This window comes from Cebus imitator, unplaced genomic scaffold, assembly GCF_001604975.1.
Source record: "Cebus imitator isolate Cc_AM_T3 unplaced genomic scaffold, Cebus_imitator-1.0 Scaffold137, whole genome shotgun sequence".
In the NCBI taxonomy this organism is placed as follows: Eukaryota; Metazoa; Chordata; class Mammalia; order Primates; family Cebidae; genus Cebus; species Cebus imitator.
The window spans coordinates 568,012-586,908 of NW_016107452.1; the positions used below are offsets into that span (position 1 = coordinate 568,012).

Below are 18,897 nucleotides of genomic sequence, written 5' to 3' on the forward strand. Positions count from 1 at the left end.
GCTTTCCAGATAAGCTGCACTTCCATTTCCTCTTACCAAGCCTTCTCTGTCTAATTGGGTCACTACCAAGACAAGCTCGGCCATAGAGACCTCCACCAAGGCAGCACTGAAGGCATTAAAAAGCAGACGTGCAAATAGAACAGCAAAGTGGGACTACCTGGGGGCCAACAGCCTTCCGAACTGAGAGCATCAAAGGTTGACAGCATTCCGGACTGAGGGCCTTGAGTATAGTCTGACCCACGTAGTCTCTCTGAACAGGTGATTATTATTAACAAACAGGTGTTGTGTGTTTTCTCACAGAACCAAGATAAACTAGGTAGGCAGCTGGTGCCTGCTTACCGCTGATCAAGGACAAACTAGAAAGTATTCTCCACGAGGGCGCCATGGGGGCAGGGTCACACATCACATGCTTAAAGAATTGTTTTAACCAGTGCACAATGTACATATACTGTTTTGCCACTTTAGAATGCCCCAAGTAGTTTTCCACTTGGGAAGGGAGCAGCTAGGTTTTCCTTGCCAGTGTTGTTCTTAGCATAACAATATAATTTATCATAGACTTGGTATTTCTCAGCAGGTCACATTTCTCCTTCACATGCTGTGGAAGGACCAAAGGCCTCTGCTTTATCTGTGTGATTATTTTTTGCTTTAAAACCTTTTTATCTTCTTCTTACTATTATTTTTGATACAGGGTCTTCCTGTGTTGCCCAGGCTGGAGTGCAGTGGACCAATCACAGCTCACTGCAGATTCAACCTCCTGGGTTCAAGAAATCCTCCCACCTCAGGCTCTTAACAGATGCATGCCACCACGCCTGGCTAATTTTTAATTTTTATTTTGTAGAGACTGGGTTTCACCATGTTGCCCAGGTTGGGCTTGAACTCCTGGGTTCAAATGATCCTCCCGCCTTGGCCTCCCAAAATATTGGTATTACAAGCATATGCCACTGCACCCAGCCCTGTGTGATTTATTTCTGTTTCTACCATTTGACTGTGAACTCCACGTGTCTTATTGCTAGCTGTGGGATGTGCACCCAGTGCATACACGTGGTCAGTAAACAGGTGCTGACAGCAGTTCAGAAAAATAGAATGAATCACCTTAACCTTCCAGCAACAGTGGATGAGAGTGTAAAATCCTATCACTTCACCAGCACTATATTTTCACTTTTTTTTTTTAAACTCTTCAGCTGTAAATTCCACAATTCCTCCTATGCCTCTTGCTTTAGAAGCCGGAGGAGCAGGGCAGAGACTGCTTTGCGCAACCTGGGAGACTTGGCAGTAAGCCCCGCCCCGCGCCCCTCCCCCCTCCCCACCTCTAGTTCCGCCTCTGGCCATACGCCCCGCCCCGATCCCCGTCTCCGCCCCAGACCCCGCCCCCCTCCGGTTCTAAGCCCCGCCCCTCCCTCTGGTTTTAGGCCGAGTCCCAGGCCCAAAGCTGCTCTGCGCAAGCGCCTCCGGCCCCGCAGCTCCGAGGAGTCCTTTCGGAAACAAACATTCCCCAGGACAATGTCAAGACCTGGTCTTCCCCAGGAGTCAGTCAGGTAAAGCCTTCTCCAGCCCTGGCACCCCGAGCTTGACCAGTCCCGGCCTTAATCGCAGCGGGGGCCACTGAGGCCTTTTGGCCGGCTCTGATTTTGCAGCCCCCGCCAGTTCACCTGCCAGCCCCGGACGGGAGCACTCGCCTCTAGCAGCCCGCAGGGTTCCCGAACCTTTGCACCTGCTCTAGCCAGGAACAGAGCCGGCTTTAGCCACTATGGTTCATACACACGCTATTCCCCTTCCCCGAGGGCACAACGCTTCTCTCTTCCTGGCTTGGATCTTCTGAAATCTGGGTCTCCAGGGTTGGACCTAAGGACCCCCGAGGGTGGCACAGCCTGCACCAGGCAGCCCCGGATTCAAGTCCCTCGGTGCCTACTTCCAATTGTGACCTTGGGTCTGTCAGTTACATAAGCTCTCTGAGCCTGGAGGTGACCCTGTGATCACTTGCCTGTCTGTTGTGAGAATAAAATGAAAAACATGGAAAGTGAGACCATGCTCAGAAGCGGGTGGCTGCTACTGCTGTTCCTATCTTGATGGTGATTACTCCAGCAGCTAGCCCCTAAAGTAGACAGATAAGTTTTTGTAGCCTTTTACTTCCGCTGGTTTCTCTGGGCAGTTATGCGGTTTCTGGGTTGTTAAAAGCCACCAGCCCAGTTTTCTTTTCTGGAGGCGGACCTGCGTACATGAGATGCACTGTGCAATCCCCCATGCCAGCTTTCAGTGATTCTTTCCAGGCCATTTGGCTGTTGAAATCCACTGCTGTTACCCAACCACATCTGGTGAGCACCCTGCAATCTAGGAGGAGGCAACAAACAGCAAATACCTCTTGGAAAAAACTGCTTATCTAATGATGGGGAGATTTATAACAGTGGTTACCATTCACAGAGGACCAGCTGTGTGCCAGCCACAGTATATGAACTGCATCATTTAATCTTCATAAATATCCTCAAGCCTGACACAAGTGGAGATGAAACTCAGAGAAGTTGTTCTATAAACTTTTTTTAAAAAAAAAAAAAACAGAGTCCTGCTCTGTTGCCCAGGCTGGAGTGCAGTAGGCGATCTCAGCTCACTGCAGCCTCTGCCTCCGAGGTTCAAGCAATTCTCCTGCCTCAGCCTACTGAGTAGCTAGGATTACAGGCCTGAGCCATGGTGCCCTGCTACTTTTTGTATTTTTAGTAGAGATGGGGAGTTTCACCATTTTGGCCAGGCTGGTCTTGAACTCCTGACTTCAAGTGATCCACCTGCCTCGGCCTCCCAAAGTGCTGGGATTACAGGCATGAAGCACCACGCGAGGCCTCCTATACACATCTGAAGCCAATTCTGGACATCTTATACATCTGATTTTGCCCACTATGCAAAACTGCCTTCGCATGGAAAAAGTAAATCCAACTGTTCCTTTCTAGGGCTGCCATAACACAGTGCCACACACTGGGTGGTTTAAAACAATACGAATGGTCTCATGGTCATGAAGGCTGGAAGTCCAAAATCAAGGTGTTGGCAGGGCCACTGTCCCTCAGAAGGCTCTAGGGGTGATCTTTCCTTGCCTCTTCCAGTTTCTGGTGGTTTCTGGCATTCCTGGGCTCCCAGCAGCATCACTTCAACCTCTGCCGCCATCTTCACACGGTTTTCCCTATGTGCATCTCCCCATGTTTTTTCTTTTCTTTCTTTTTTCTGAGTCAGGTCTCACTCTGTCACCCAGGCTGGAGTGCAGTGATGCAATCATGGCTCACTGCAGCCTTGAACTCTGGGGCTCAAGTGATCCACTTTAGCCCCTCAAGTAGCTAGGAATACAGTTTGCATGCCCCATACCCCCAGCTAATTTATGCTTGCTTGCTTGCTTTATTTATTTTCCTTTGTAGAGACTGCGTCTTGCTATGTTGGTCAGGCTAGTTTCAAACTCCTGGGCCCAGGCAATCCTCCTGCTTCAACCTCCCAGTGTTGGGATTATAGGGGTGAGCCCCCGACACCCGGCTCATTTCTGCTTCTTATAAGGACAACATTCATTGGATTTAGAGGTCACTCCAAACTAATTACATCTGAAAAGATCCTATTTCTTAATAAAGTCACACTCTGAAATTTGGGGTAGACATGAATTTTGGGGGCGAGGGGACACTGTTCAACCCGCTATACAAACTAGCAACAAAACACACCCGTCAAAAGGATAAAAACAAGTCCACACAGGAAGGGCACCTTTTGTGGTTATAAATCGCAATATTTGCGTTATTACTGGGAAATTGTTGTCAAAATGTGTTCCCCTGTCAACAGCATCAGCAACACTGGTGGGAGTTTGATACAAATCCTAATTCTCAGGCCCTGCACCAGAGTTACTGAGTCACAGTCTAGGACTGAACCTAGCAGTCTGTGTGGTACCCAGTCCTCCAGGTGATTCTCTTGCTGCTGAAGTTTGGAAACCACTGTGATAAGGAAGTTGAAGACGTAAGAGTTTGAGAACATAAGGGCCAGGTTGACAGAAGGTAGTCTTCTAACCTCAACATTGACTTTTTCAGCACACCTGTCTTCTCTGTCTATAACTATGGATTTTAAAATTCAATGATTGCATTATTGAAAAAGCATTTTACTGTATTTTATGTTTCAAAGTGAACCTGTGTACTAAACTGTGTGCTTAGAAGGTTTGTCATTTTCATCTTGCAAACAACCATGCAGTTTAGATACTATTCTTTATGTCGTGTTATTGAAAAGTACAAATAGTGTCAAAAATGGCAAACTCCTCAATACACAACAAAGCAGAAACAGAGGCAAGACTATAAGCTTTTTACCATAACTCTGCTTACCAAAATATCTGTCTGGTTTGTTTTTATTTTAGAAACAGTTTGCTAGATGATGCTAAGGCCCGCTTAAGGAAGTGTGATATTGGAAGCAAATATTCTCACTTGCCGTATAACAAATATTCCATCCTTTTGCCATTGGTGGCTAAAGAAGGAAATCTCCATTTGTTATTCACTGTCCGGTCAGACAAGGTAGGTGGACAAAAAGTTTCCTGCCCTTAAATCTCAGGGCATCAGAAAATCTCACGAAATTTTGTCACTTGTACACATTTTGAAGCCAGAATTCTCAAATGGGCTTTCAAAATTGTGATGTCGGAGGCATACAACCACAAGTCCCAGGATAACATGGTGTTTTGCAGAAGTTTTAGCAAAGAAAATGAAGGATTTAGCTAGCATGCAGTTTAAAATGCTTTCAGACTAGGGTTACCTAACCTTGGTGCTATTGGCATTTGGGGCTGGATAATTCTTTGGTGTGGAGGCTGTCCTGTGTGATGTGGGGTGTATAGCATCATCCCTGGTCTCTACTGACCAGATGCCAGTAACACACACACACACACACAGACACACACACACACACAAGCTTACACACACATTCGTCCAGTATGCCAGTAGCACACGCACCACAAATACCTTCAGACGTTGCCTACTCTCCTGGCAGGGATTGGGGGTGCCAAATTGCCCCCACCAAGGACCACCATTTTAGACTATCCCACCCCAAGTATAACGTAAAAATACTAGAGCATAGAAGTTAGCAGCCTAGGCTCTGAAGCTAGCTGTCCATGTTGAATGCAGGCTTTCTCCTTGCCAGCTGGGACTTTGTCCTACTTACCCTCTCTGTGCATAAATAATTACCAGTATGTTACTGTTGCCTGCAATATCCGAAACAGTAAAATGGTATACAGGTGGTGGCCCAGAAGCAGGAGCTACACCATATAGCCTAGGTTTGTAGTAGTCTATACTATCCAGGTTTGTGCAAGTGCACTCTGTCTTGTTTACACAATGATGAAATTGCTTAATGCATTTTTCAGAACATGTCCCTGTTGTTAAGCAACACATGACTACATTTAAAATAGGCAGCACAACAGGTCTGTATATCTGTCAAGCCTGATGACTGCTTGGAGGTGCCTCTGTCCCTGGCTGCCTTGGAGGCAAACATGCTAACAATAAAGCACTTTTTCAGAGTTGCTGTAACATTAGGTGTATTTCTTAGGCATTTGGTGAGACATATTTGCAGTGGGTGGTGAATGTTCAAGACAGTAGAAATATGTCCATCAGCCTTCTTTTTACCTGTTCTCATGACTATAATTGATGTGAAGATGTCTGAGGATTTAGCTACGGCAGCAATTTCTGCAATGTTCCTGATTTATCAGTGCAGAAGAACTTAAAAAAAAATTTTTTTAAGGCTTGCCAAAATGAGGCTGTAAACTATAAAATGTCAAAAAGTTTATCATGGCATTGTGTTAGTCCTCTCAAACTGCTATAACAAAACACCTTAGACTGGGCAGCTTATAAATGACAGATATTAATTCTTACAGTTCTGGAGGCTGGGAAGTCCAAGACAAGCTGCCAGAAGATTTGGTGTCTGGTGAGGGCCCAGCTCCAGTTCAAAGATAGTCATTTTTTACTGTGTCCTTACAGGGAAAAAGGAGTCTCTTTTTAAGGATATTAATCTTATTGATGAGGGCTCTGCCCCCATGACCTGACCACCTCCCAAAGGTCACACCTCCTAATATCATCACTTTAGAAGTGAGGATTTCAATATACGGATTTGTGGGAAAATAAACATTCAGGCCATCGCAGGCATCTAGTTTATCTTTACATAGATATATTGGCCCAGGTGCTAAAAAAGCCAACATGATTTCTTGATTGAGTTTCTAAATGTCCAGAACTGACCTTACAAGTTCTCATGATTAAATATTTCATATGGCCAGGTACCATTCCTGTGCATCTACTCCATCTCCGTGGAACCATCTTCAGAGCTCTGTGAGGAGCATACTGTCATTATCCCATTGCACACAGTTGGAAAGAGGCAGGCACAGGACTCTTGCTGAGGCTGAGAGCTCCTTGATGATTCAGGAGAGAAAGGAGAGTAGGTACTAAGCACATTGGGCATAAAAGAAATTTAGGCCAGTTTGCTGAGATATTTGGCCCTGCAGAAGAGAGAAGAGTGAAGGGTTTGTGCCTTTCCAATTCTGCCCAAGATATGAGAGATAATTTTAAAGACAGAGATAAGAGGGTTAATTTTAGGATGCTACAAACGGAGGCACTGTCAGTTCTCCTAAAGGCAGGAAGGAATGAAATTAAGGAAGGGGGAAATAGGGGGAAAGGAGAGACCTCTATTCCTTTACCAACAAGCACAAAGATAAACATAGATGCCAACACAGTGCTAATAGCTCCAGGACCCATATTTTCTGTGTCTTACTAAACTTTTGATAAATGTATGTTGTACTGATTAAAAACACAGGCTCGTAAATTGAACACTGGTTTATATTTCACCTCATTGAGTAAACTTGGTCAGGTTATTTCACCTCTGTGAGCCTAAGTTCCCTTGTCTGAAAGTGGATATAATAATACTGTAAGAGTAGCTTACCTGCCCATCAGTGCATGAGTGGATAAACAAACTGTGATATATACATACGATAGAGTACTATTCAGCCATAAAAAAGGAAGTACCAATACACAGTAGAACATGAAGAACCTCAAAAACATTATGTGAAGGGGAAAATGCCAGACATAAAAGTCGATACTAAGTAAATCTACGGAGACAGAAAGCAGGGACAGAGGGAGAGGGGAATGAGAATCAACTGTTGTTTGGGGTTTCCTTCTGGGATGATGAGAATATTCTGAAATGAGATAGTAGGGATGATTGTACAACGCTGTATATGTATTAAATGTCTCTGATGTTTTCACTTTAAAATCATTAATTTTATGTGAGTTTCACCTCCTTAAAAAATTAGTAGCTTATGGAACTGTTGGGAGGACCCAGTGGGAAAAATCTTTGTGAAACAACATGTCCAGAGCATGATAAGCACCCAATAAAGGACTGGACAAAATTATCTGTTGATAATATTGCCCTTTATATTATTCTTTCAGCTTTTTCCCCCTAGCAATGTCAATCTGTTTCTGTGTGTGTGATATGGTTTGGATCTCTGTCCCCATGCAAATCTCACGTTCAGTTGGAATCCCCAATATTAGACGTGGGGCCTGGTGGGAGGTGATTTGATCACGTAGCTGGATTTCCCCCTTGGTGTTCTCATGGCAGGGAGTGAGTTCTCATGAGATATGGTTATTTAAAGTGTGTAGCACCTCCCCTCCCTCTCTCTTCCTCCCGCTCCAGCCACGTGAAGTGCTTGCTCCTCCTTCACCTTCAGCCATGTTCATAAGTTTCCTGAGGTCTCCCCAGAAACCGAGCAGATGCGAGCATCATGCTCGCTGTACAGCTTGCGGAACTGTGACCCAACTAAACCTCTTTTCTTTATAAATTACCCAGTCTCAGCTATTTATTTACATCTGTGCAAGACCAGACTAATACAGTGTGTGGTATCTCTTGGGGGCAAATAGAATAATAGTTAGCAGTGATAAAAATTTGAGGTTAATTTCTTAAAAAGGATTCAAGGAAACACATTTTTGGGAGGTGGGGGTCTTGTTCACCACTTGCCACCACCTGGGTAGGAATAATCTCTGGTACAGAATAGTTCAGTGTTTGCTGAATGAGTAAATAGTTCCAAAATTAGAATCCCACATTGCGGCTCTGCTCTTTCTATATCCAGCTAAGAAGGGCTCCTGGAGAAGTTTGCTTCCCTGGAGGTAAGCAAGAACCTACAGACAAAGATGATGCAGCCACGGCCCTCCGAGAAGCCCAGGAGGAAGTGGGGCTGCGTCCTCATCAAGTGGAAGTTGTCTGCTGCCTGGTGCCATGTCTTCTTGATGTAAGGGTTTTCTCAGACTCCCAGAATCACCCCCACCAGGTGGATCTACTATTCTCGGGATTCCACATTTTCCAAACATAACCCCAAAGAGAACTCTGAGTCAAGAGACCAGGTTCTCCTATTGACATTGCCCCTCATGAGCCGAGTGGCTGTGGGTAACCCCTTTTGCCTCTCTGGGCCCCTCTTTCCCATCCAGAAATAAAAAGGTTGAACTTCCCTCAGTGGATTTCAAACTGGGTGCCAAACTGGGATGCTTCAAAATTATTAACGTTCAGTTCACTTTTATTTTTCTCCAGTATACATTGATTGTGAGAGTTCATTTGAAAAAATAACACACATTCCAATGTGCTATATGCTGAATTTTAGCCCCTTGAGGACCCCCAGTGCATTACTTTTGCCATAAAGACACGCATTTTTCTACATACCATAGAATAAAGCCTCTCTGCAATGCATTGATTGAATAGAACCATGAAATCAACTAGGCAAGCTATTTAAAAACTCTTACGATTCATAACTGCATTTGTGTTAACTGAGGATTTCCTTGATAGTATAATATACACAAAAACATTTAATATATTTTTTAAAATGAATTTTGGAGCTGATATAACCAGATCTTGTTTTCTTTTGTATTTTATTATTTATAGAGATGGAGGTCTCGTTATGTTAATGAGGCTGGTCTTGAGCTCCTGGTCTCAAGCGATCCTCCCAACTCAACCTCCCAAAGTGCTGGGATTACAGGTGTGAACCACTGTGCTCAGCTTCAGATCTTATTTTGTATCTGTTCACCACAACTTCTTTGTTGTACTAATTGACTTTGGAAAGGGTAAATATTGTATTAAGAAGTTTGATCGCTGGGCACGGTGGCTCAAGCCTGTAATCCCAGCACTTCGGGAGGCCGAGGCGGGTGGATCACAAGGTCAAGAGATCGAGACCATCCTGGTCAACATGGTGAAACCCCATCTCTACTAAAAATACAAAACATTAGCTGGGCATGGTGATGCGTGCCTGTAATCCCAGCTACTCAGGAGGTTGAGGCAGGAGAATTGCCTGAACCCGGGAGGCGGAGGTTGTGGTGAGCCGAGATCGCGCCATTGCACTCCAGCCTGGGTAACGAGTGAAACTCCATCTCAAAAAAAAAAAAAAAAAAAAAAAGAAGTTTGATCTTGGACAATAGGATGATTTTTCTGGTATAAATGTTTTAAAGAATAGCTGTAGATTGATGGAAAAGTCATAAAGATAGTACAGAAAGTTCTGGTATACCCGAGACCTAGTTTCCCTATGGTTGTCATCTTATATCACTGTGGTACATTTGCCACAACTGAGAAACCAATGTCAGTATACTATTAACTAAACTCCACGCTCTATTTGCCTTTTGCTAGTTTTTCTACTTATGTCCTCCTTTCTGTCCTGGGTCTCATCTGAGATACTGTATTGTATTTTATGGTCATGTCTCCTTAGTCTGCTGGTCTGTGATAGTTTCTCAGACGTTCTTAATGCCATGAAACTGACAGTTTTGAGGCATAGTGGTCAGGTGTTTTGTACAATGTTCCCCAATTTTTGTTTGTCTGATATTTTTCTCATTGTTAAACTGGGGCCATAATTTGAGAACACCACGGAGGTGAAGTGCTCTCATCACATGATATCAGAAGTAGGAATGAACTTTTAATGTTTTATATATTGGGCCTTCGGGTAAGTTTTTATTTCAAAAGAACAGTCCCACTGTTGCTTAACAGTTAGAAAACCAGTGGGATAAATCATCCTTTATGTTCCATTTGACGAAAGTCTTGGTGCTACAGTGTTTTAAAGATCAGTGATGCTGAGAAACGTCAGTCTTAATTAGGTTCTTTTTAAAAATAGAAAGGTCAGCACTCAAGGGTGATTTTGTTTGCAAGAAGCTAGTGGCTACTCAATAAATGTTTTCTAAGTGTGTGTGTACGAAAGAGAGGTAGAGACATGGGATTACACAAGAAATGTGTCAATTACTTCCTTTTCCATTTTGTTTTCTGATGGGAGCTCTTTTCAGTTCAGGAAAGATTTTTAGGTTCTCAAAATCTACCAGCATTTGGAGGATTTACTTTAGAAATCAATTAACAAATTTAGCTATACTGATGAAAAGTTTCCAAAATGAGACTAACTCCATTCCCAAGGTCCCCAGATGCTACTGAGTTCCACATGTGGGTGGATAGAATACAGCAGCATTGACAGGAAAATGTGTTTCCGGGAGATTCCCAGGGGCCAGACACTCCTGGAACAGGAGATTTCTAAAACAGCATGATTGAGAGATTAGAATAAACATAGGCTTTAAAGAAAGGTCTACTGTGTTTGGAAACTCAAGGGAGGGTTGCTGGGTGTTTTGGCCCTCAATAATTTTTTAAATGTACCACAAAAAAAAATGCCATTTATTGAAAATTATAAGCATAACCTAATCTATGTGGTTCTTAACCTGAAGTGCTTTTTCCAGGCAGGAGAATTTGGTAATATCTGGAGATCATAGTTGGGAGGAGAAGGGTGCTATTGGCTTTCCGCACCCTCTATGTAAATCCTCCCACCCCCTGTGTAAACCCTCCAGACAGGCTGTGACTCCACAACCCCCACCCCAGTTTCCCTTTTGTCAGACATTTAAGTGCCTCTTTTTACAAAGGTCTGTGATATGTACCCAGGAGTGTGAGCAGCTAATTGTAGTTGTTAAGGCTTCTTTGAGATTAGATTGTAAGAAATCACAGGGTGTTGGGAACTAGACTAGGTGCCCATAAGTTGTGGTCACTTAATGGTAGCGGCAACCACCACTAATATTTACGGAGCATATGTTGTTGGCCTCTGTCCAGGCCCTTCATATTCCTCTTACCACCCCAGGGCTTCTGATAACTCATACTGTTACCGGATGGTCCTGATCCACACCCTAAGAGAGCGTTCTTGGATCTCATAGGGTGAGTCCATACAGCAAAGTGAAAGCAAGTTTATTTAAGAAGTAAAGAAACAAAAGATGGTTATTTTGTAAGCAGAGCAACAGCATGTGGTGCTGGCTGGCCATTTTTATGGTTATTTCTTGATCCTATGCTAAACAAGGGGTGGGTTATTTATGAGTTTTCCAGGAAAGGGTTGGGCAATTCCCAGAGCCGAGGGTTCCTCCCCGTTTTAGACATATAAGGTAACTTCCTGACATTGCCATAGCATTTGTAATCTGTCATGGCAGTGGTGGGAGTGTCTTTTAACATTCTAATGTATTCTAATTAGTGTATAATGAGCAGCAAGGATGATCAGAGGCTCCTCTCATTGCCATCTTGGCTTTGGTGGATTTTGGCTGGCTTCTTTACTGCAAGGTCTTTATGTGGTTTTTTGTTCGTTTCTTTCTTTTTTGTTTTTATGAGACCAAATCTCCCTCTTTGCCCAGGCTGGAGTGCAGTGGCACAATCTCAACTCACTGCAACCTCCACCTCCCAGGTTCAAGTGATTCTTCTGCCTCATCCTCCTGAGTAGCTGGAACTACAGGCACGCACTACCATAACGAGCTAATTTTTGTATTTTTAGTAGAGATGGGGTTTCACCATATTGTCCAGGCTGGTCTTGAACTCTTGACCTCATGATCCACTCACCTCGGGCTCCCAAAGTGCTGGGATTACAGGTGTGAGCCACTGAACCTGGCCAAGTTCTTTATGTTTTATCAGCAAAGCCTTCATGACCTGTCTCATCTGGTGACTAAGCATGGCCTAACCTCCTGGGAATGCAGCCCCGTAGGTCTCAGCCTTCTTTTACCCAACCCCCTATTCAAGATGGAGTTGCTCTGGTTCAAATATCTCTGACAATACCTGCAGCTTTCTTCTGAATACAGTACTGGTACCCTTGGTACCGGAGCCGCCTTGCCATGTGTCCTGCTCAGAGAGCTGGGAGTGCCTGTGAATTTACTTCTGGATACGCAGTCCTTAACCAGTGACTGACTGGGGCTGTGGTGCATGAAATCTCAGCTCCCTTGTCTCCACGTGGGACAAACTGCATAGTAATTTACACTCCAGAATACCCCATCGTGTCCTTGCCAGCTTTCTTCCCTTATGAGCCTTGCTTCTCTCCTCCCCTTACCTGCATCTCCCGGAAGCACTTTCTTTAAAAATCACTTGCATCTGAGTCCTTATCTCAGAATCCACTCTGAAAAACTCCATGTTCAGAGACTAAGCATTTAACCAAAGCCAGGCGTGGTGTTAGGTGCCGGCATAATGTTGCCTCTGCCCTGGGGTAACTTAATGACCCCAGATTTCATGCCCCAAGGATATATGAAGTCTGTGTTCCTGTTGTCTTCTCCTGGTCTACATGTTGACTTTCACCATTATTTTGGTTAATGGTCTCAGTTGTCTCTGTTCCTACATTTGCTTTCCTGACTTTGGCTGTCCCTCTGAGAACATTCTGCAAGCCTGACAGGTCCCAGCCTCGCCATGCGTCTAGCTCTCTGGCTTTTCCCACCCACTTTCTCTTGGGATGCTCCAGGAATTCCAATTCTTCTCATTTTCTAATACAAAGTCAGACAGCTCTTAGCAGTTCCCACATCCTCTCTCAGCCCCAGGCCTCCCTCTCAGGGTTTCCAGTATAACAAAATAGTCTTTCATTTGACAGCACTCATGTTCATTTGCTTTCTTATTTTTATTTTTGAGATGGAGTCTCACTCTGTCATCCAGGCTGGAGTGCAGTGGCTTGATCTCGGCTCACTGCAAAATCTGCCTCCTGAGTTCAAGCAATTCTCCTGCCTCAGCCTCCCAAATAGCTAGAACTACAGGCACATGCCACCACACTCAGCTAATTTGTGTATTTTTAGTAGAGATAGGATTTCACCATGTTGGCCCGGCTGGTCTCGAACTCCTGCCTCCTCAGGTGATCCGCCCTCCTCAGCCTCCCAAAGTGCTGGGATTCCAGGTGTGAGCCACTGCACCTGGCCACTCATGTTCATTTGCAAGCAGTTGTGGTTGTAAATAGAAATCCCTCTCCCATGTAATATAAACATGTATGTAATATAAAATAGTTCACATATAATTATATATATAAGACATAATTATATATATGTGTATATACATCTATATAAATTTTTTCCATAAATGGGAATACGTCATAACTAGTATTATATCACTTTTCTGTTCATAAGTATAGCACATTTTTTTCTTTACTAAGAAGCAACGGTGTGTATCCCATTCTTTTTAAAAGCTACATAGAATCCTATTTTACAGATATAACCTTAATTTATATAACTTAAATGCCTATAAATTGAAGAGTGACAGCTTTCAAATTTTGAGCTATTGTAGAAAGTAATGCTTCAGGTTTATACTTGTGTCTTTTCTGACCAGTAGGAATTTATCATACAGATATACAAATGCAATTCCCAGGTCATAGGGAGCATGTTTTTATGATACTGCCAAATTGCCATTCCAAAAGATTGTACTACTTTTTGTTCATACAAGAAATCATTTTCAGAGGCCTCTCATAGATGCCACTTCAGGAAGGGTAGGTTGACTCCCATTTTGGGGGGAACACAAATTTATTTCCAGAGTTAGCTTTCTTCCCCTTCTCCCAGGTTCGCTTGCATTTTCTTAGCTCACCTAGAAGTGGCATGATTTTAGTATTTGAAACAGTATCACTTCACTTCTTAATTTTTTTTTTCTGCTTTTAGACAGATAAACTGATTACTCCATTTGTGGGTTTCATAGACCACAACTTCCAGGCCCAGCCGAATCCTGCTGAAGTTAAGGATGTCTTCCTGGTGCCTCTGGCCTATTTCTTACATCCACATGTCCACGTCCAGCGTTACGTCACACAGTTCGGTCACTGTTTTATTTATCATATCTTTGAGTACACAAACCCTGAAAATGGGGTTACTTACCAGATCAAGGGAATGACTGCAAACCTTGCAGTGTTGGTGGCCTTTATTATTTTGGAAGAAAAACCCACCTTTGAGGTTCAATTTAATCTTAATGATGTACTACCATCCTCTGAAGAGTTATTCCTGAAGGTTCACAAAAACGCTACAAGCAAGTTATGATTTACGAGACCAAGAGACAAAGAACTATCCATGAGAATTTTGTGTGTGCTTCTCCATAGAACTACAATGATGCCTGGTGTTGGAATTTGACAGGTGCGAATATTTTTTCTGTAGTATGTAGGTAGAAACTTGCCTCTTTTCCAGTTGCCTTCTATTGTCTGATAAAGTAAAAGTCATTCAAACGTGTAAAAATATGTTTATAGTGTTGCATATTTTCACCCACAATATGTGAATCATATTTTTCTTAAGTATATTAGAAAGAATATTGGGCACATAGTAAGCCCTTAATAAAGATTTTTTTAAATATATGACCTTGTGGCATTTACCTAATTTGTAGGAGGATATATATATATATATATATATACACACACACACACACACACACACACACATGTGATAGAGTCTCCCTCTGTCACCCAGGCTTGAGGGCAGTGGCATGACCTCAGCTCGGCTCACTGCAACCTCCACCTCCAGGGCTCAAGTGATTCTCCTGCCTCAGCCTCCTGAGTAGCTGGGATTACAGGCATCTGCCACTACACCCAGCTAATTTTTGTATTTTTAGTAGACACAGGGTTTCGCCGTGTTGGCCAGGCTGGTCTCAAACGCCTGACCTCAGGTGATCCACCCACCTCAGTCTCCCAAAGCGCTGGGGTTACAGGCGTGAGCCACCCCAAATGGCCAGCAATATTTGTTTTTGTCTGTTACATGTAACAGAAACTTCCGGCCATCCATCATAACCTATCTTCCCTGTCTTCTATGGTGGTAGAGTTTAAGCTGGGTCCACAGCTGTCCAGGTAGAAACAGCATTACTTGTGATCTCTTGCCATTCAAGTTGACTCTGGCACTTAATTTAGGCCAACGGGTTATGGGTGAAAGTTGACTTTCCAGGTCGTCTCCAGTTTAAGAGATAAGCCAATCTCCCTGGAGTCCCTCTAGTTCTTTTTTCCATGAGCTGCAACATGGACTTGTCTGTAACCCAGCCTTGACCATACAAATGAGGACAACTCCTAGGGGAATGGCAGAACCAAAAGATGTCGGAGCTTGAATCACTGAATGACTCTGTGGAGGAAAGTAACCTTTTAACCTGGGCTCTTCACTTGGTACTGTTACATCAGAAAAGAATAAAATTCTGTATCAACTCTCTGCCACTATAATTTGGAGTCACTTTTCTATGGCAGAGCTAACCAATGTGCTCCAACACCTGAAAGTAGCTAGAAGATTCACCTGAACTTCAAGTGTTGCAAGCAGGTAGAAATGGGGATGATCTGACACTTTTTCATTTTTTTGAGACAGTCTCTCTCTTTCACCCAGGAGCACAGTGGTGTGATCTTGGCTTACTGCAACCTCCACCTCCAGGGTTCAAGCAATTCTTCTGCCTTGGCCTCCCAAGTAGCTGGGATTACAGGTGCCTACCACCACACCAGGCTAATTTTTTTATTTTTAGTAGAGATAGGGTTTCACCATGTTGCTCAGGCTGGTCTTGAACTACTGACCTCATGTAATCCACCCGCTTCAGCCTCCCAAAGTGCTGGGATTATAGGCATGAGCCTCCATGAGCCCGGCCAATCTGACACTTTACATGTAGGTCCTGTGACACACACAGGATGCCGTGGGTAGAGGTGGGGTTTGGCAGTCACCATCCAGAGCAGCTGAAATTGAGGGATATGAGAGGCTTATATGCCTACCAATTGGGATAATGATGTATGTTTCGAGATGATGAGGGCAGAAAAACAGTGATTTAAAGCACAAGCCTCAAATCAAAAGACAAAAAGACAGACATTCTGTAATGCACGTCTTGAGATCTCCTGCTTTAGAGTTAGCAAGGATTTTTTTTGTTTGTTTGTTTAATTATGATATTAATCATCCTTCATGACGCCAGAGAGGCAAGTGAGTCAAGCAACGTAACCACAATTCTGTGATGGCAATTTCACATCTTATTGTTCTTATTAGCTTTCTAGAGAGCCAAACCATTTTTAATAAGACTTTGTTATCGTTGAAAATGTGATGCCCACACCAGACCTAACCATCAGCAATGCAACTGTCCACTGCTGCTGGATTTTTCTTTCCTAAGAGTTGGCAGAGGCAAATACCCGATCTGCTGCTTTCTACCCATATGTGTTTAAATGGCAGAAATCTGGCTCCAACCATGAAAGCAGATGTTGGGTATGCTTCCCCATTAACATTCTGTAACCAGCACTGCATGAACAAGCCTGGACTATTTCCGAACAATTATAGAAGCATTTGCAAATGTGTATTTACAATCTGACAGCAGTATAATTGCCGGGTAGGTGGTTGACCTCTCTGATAGTGCAGAAAGCCTCCCTTCCAAACTGTTTGTTTATGTGAACTTGTCCCGACCTGCCTGGTCCAGCTGAAGTCAATCTGAGCACACTCATGGCCACACAATGTATGGGGTTACATACATAGCAAAGGAGGCATTGTCCCCTTCCTTCTTCTTAGTGGTGTATTTTAGGGTATCTGTGTTTAGGGTCCTAGTTAAATATATCTGGCTTGAATAAGAGAAATTATTGGCAAGGTACAGACCTCAGGAAATCTGCGAAACCACTAAACAAATCAGCTTCAAGAAGGACAGGGCAGGGGCACAGTGGCTCATGCCTGTAATCCCACCATTAGGGGAGGCTGAGGCGAGTGGATCACTTGAGGTCAGGAGTTCAAGACCAGCCTGGTCAACATAGTGAAACCCATCTCTACAAAAAGTGCAAAATTAGCCAGATGTGATGGTGCATGCCTGTAATCCCAGCTGTTTGGGAGGCTGAGGCAGAATTTTGCTTGAACCTGGGAGGTGGAGGTTGCACTGAGCCAAGATTGCGCCACTGCACTCCAGTCTAGGTGACAGAGTGAGACTGTGTCACAAAATAATAATAATAATGAAGTACAGCAGTAAGGAACAAACACAGCTAACTACCTCAAAGCCAGGAGGATGTGAACCTTCTCTTTTGTATCCTGTCATTATTTTGACAAGAAACATCTGCATGAATTGATTGATAAAATCATAGAAAAACAACAGACACTCTATGCCTCAGTCCCCATTTCTATCTGGCCTACCAAGGGTCACCTGGAAGGTTTCCAGGAACCTGCAAATATGTTCAAAAGCAAGGGCAAGTGGGGGCTAGATGGACATTCCAAAACATACAATCCCTCCAGTGCCTAGATTTTATAAATTCTCTAGATTCTGCCATCCAGACAACTCAACTATGTCTTCTTTGCAACCCTGCAATCTTGGTAAAGAAGTGGTTAAGCATGCTGAGTCTGAGTGTGGCGATTCCTCAAGGATCTAGAAATAGAAATACCATTTGACCCAGAAATCCCATTACTGGGTATATACCCAAAGGATTATAAATCATTCTATTATAAAGACATATGCACACATATGTTTATTGTGGCACAGTTCACAGTAGCAAAGACTTGGAACCAACCCAAATGCCATCAATGATAGACTGGATAAAGAAAACATGGCACATACACACCATGGAATACAATGCAGCCATAAAAAAGGATTAGTTCATATCCTTTGCAGGGACATGAATAAAGCTGGAAACCACCATTCTCAGCAAACTGACACAAGAACAGAAAACCAAACACCGCATGTTCTTACTCAAAAGTAGTTGCTGAACAATGAGAACACATGGACACAGGGAGGGGAACATCACGCATCAGGGCCTGTTGGGGGTGGGGGCTAGGGGAGGGATACCAGAGAGTGGGGGTTAGCGGAGGGATAACATTAGGAGAAATACCTGATGTAGATGACAAGGTGATGGATGCAGCAAACCACCATGGCACGTGGATATCTATGTAACAAACCTGCATATTCTGCACATGCACCCCAGAACTTAAAGCATAACAAGAAAAGAAAAAGAAATGTCAAGAGTGCTAAGTCTGGAATCAGGATGCCTAGCTTTCAATCTCAGCTCCAGTGTCAGCCTATTCTGGGACCTTAAGCAAGTTATTCCTTCTGTGTAGACCTCAGTTTCCTCTTCTGTAAGGCAGGAGAAATAAATTCTGTTTTAGGGCTGTCAGGGGATTAAATGAGTTAACACATGTGACCTCTTTACTTAAAGCATACCAGAGTGCTCAAAGCCTGGGAAGTAAGTGCCCAGTTACCAGTTGGCTACTAATTATGGTACGACTGTAACTATAACATATCATTACAATAACAACCATTGTTATTTCTCTAGTTCAGAGTTAGACTAACATTTATTAAGCACCTATTGTGTACCTAGTTTTTCATTTTATTCCACTAATCCCCACATCAACTCTTTGTAATGAGCACATGCTATTATTATTCCTATTTCTAGATAGGAAACCTTAAAGATCAGAGGTGATAAATATTTGCTCATTGTCACACAGTTCATAAATGGCAAAGCCAGCATCCAAACCCACATGCATGAGTTTCATAGCCCATACTCTTTCTGCTTTAACTGCATATGTGAAGCAAGAATAGAAGGTTAAATTTACGTTTCCCTTGAGTCACTATATGTGAAAGGGAAAGCAATTCAAAGTTAATAAACTACGGAGAGGGCAGCATTTACTTTTGCCTTCATCATGTCCTCCTGCTTATTCAGCTGGTGCTGCAAACAGTGAAATAAGTAATTAGCCAGGATGATTTTAATTA

General features: G+C 43.4%; 1 protein-coding gene across 1 annotated transcript; it reads left to right on the plus strand.

Moving 5' to 3' along the window:
• Window positions 1-1,374: 1,374 nt before the first annotated feature.
• Window positions 1,375-14,575, plus strand: NUDT7 (nudix hydrolase 7). Its single transcript, XM_017541845.2, has 4 exons — window positions 1,375-1,535; window positions 4,358-4,511; window positions 8,090-8,248; window positions 13,896-14,575. Exons 1-4 carry the CDS (start codon window positions 1,501-1,503, stop codon window positions 14,262-14,264), a joined length of 717 nt encoding a protein of 238 aa, XP_017397334.1. The 5' UTR covers window positions 1,375-1,500; the 3' UTR covers window positions 14,265-14,575.
• The last annotated feature ends 4,322 nt before the right edge of the window (window positions 14,576-18,897 follow it).

What these genes read in the sequence shown, in the direction of transcription:
- NUDT7 (XM_017541845.2), top strand. Translation starts at nt 1,501, where the DNA reads ATGTCAAGACCTGGTCTTCCCCAGGAGTCAGTCAG. An exon ending in CTTCCCCAGGAGTCAGTCAG is followed by an intron (nt 1,536 to 4,357) that starts GTAAAGCCTTCT and finishes TTTTTATTTTAG; the next exon opens with AAACAGTTTGCTAGATGATG. An exon ending in TGGTGCCATGTCTTCTTGAT is followed by an intron (nt 8,249 to 13,895) that starts GTAAGGGTTTTC and finishes TTCTGCTTTTAG; the next exon opens with ACAGATAAACTGATTACTCC.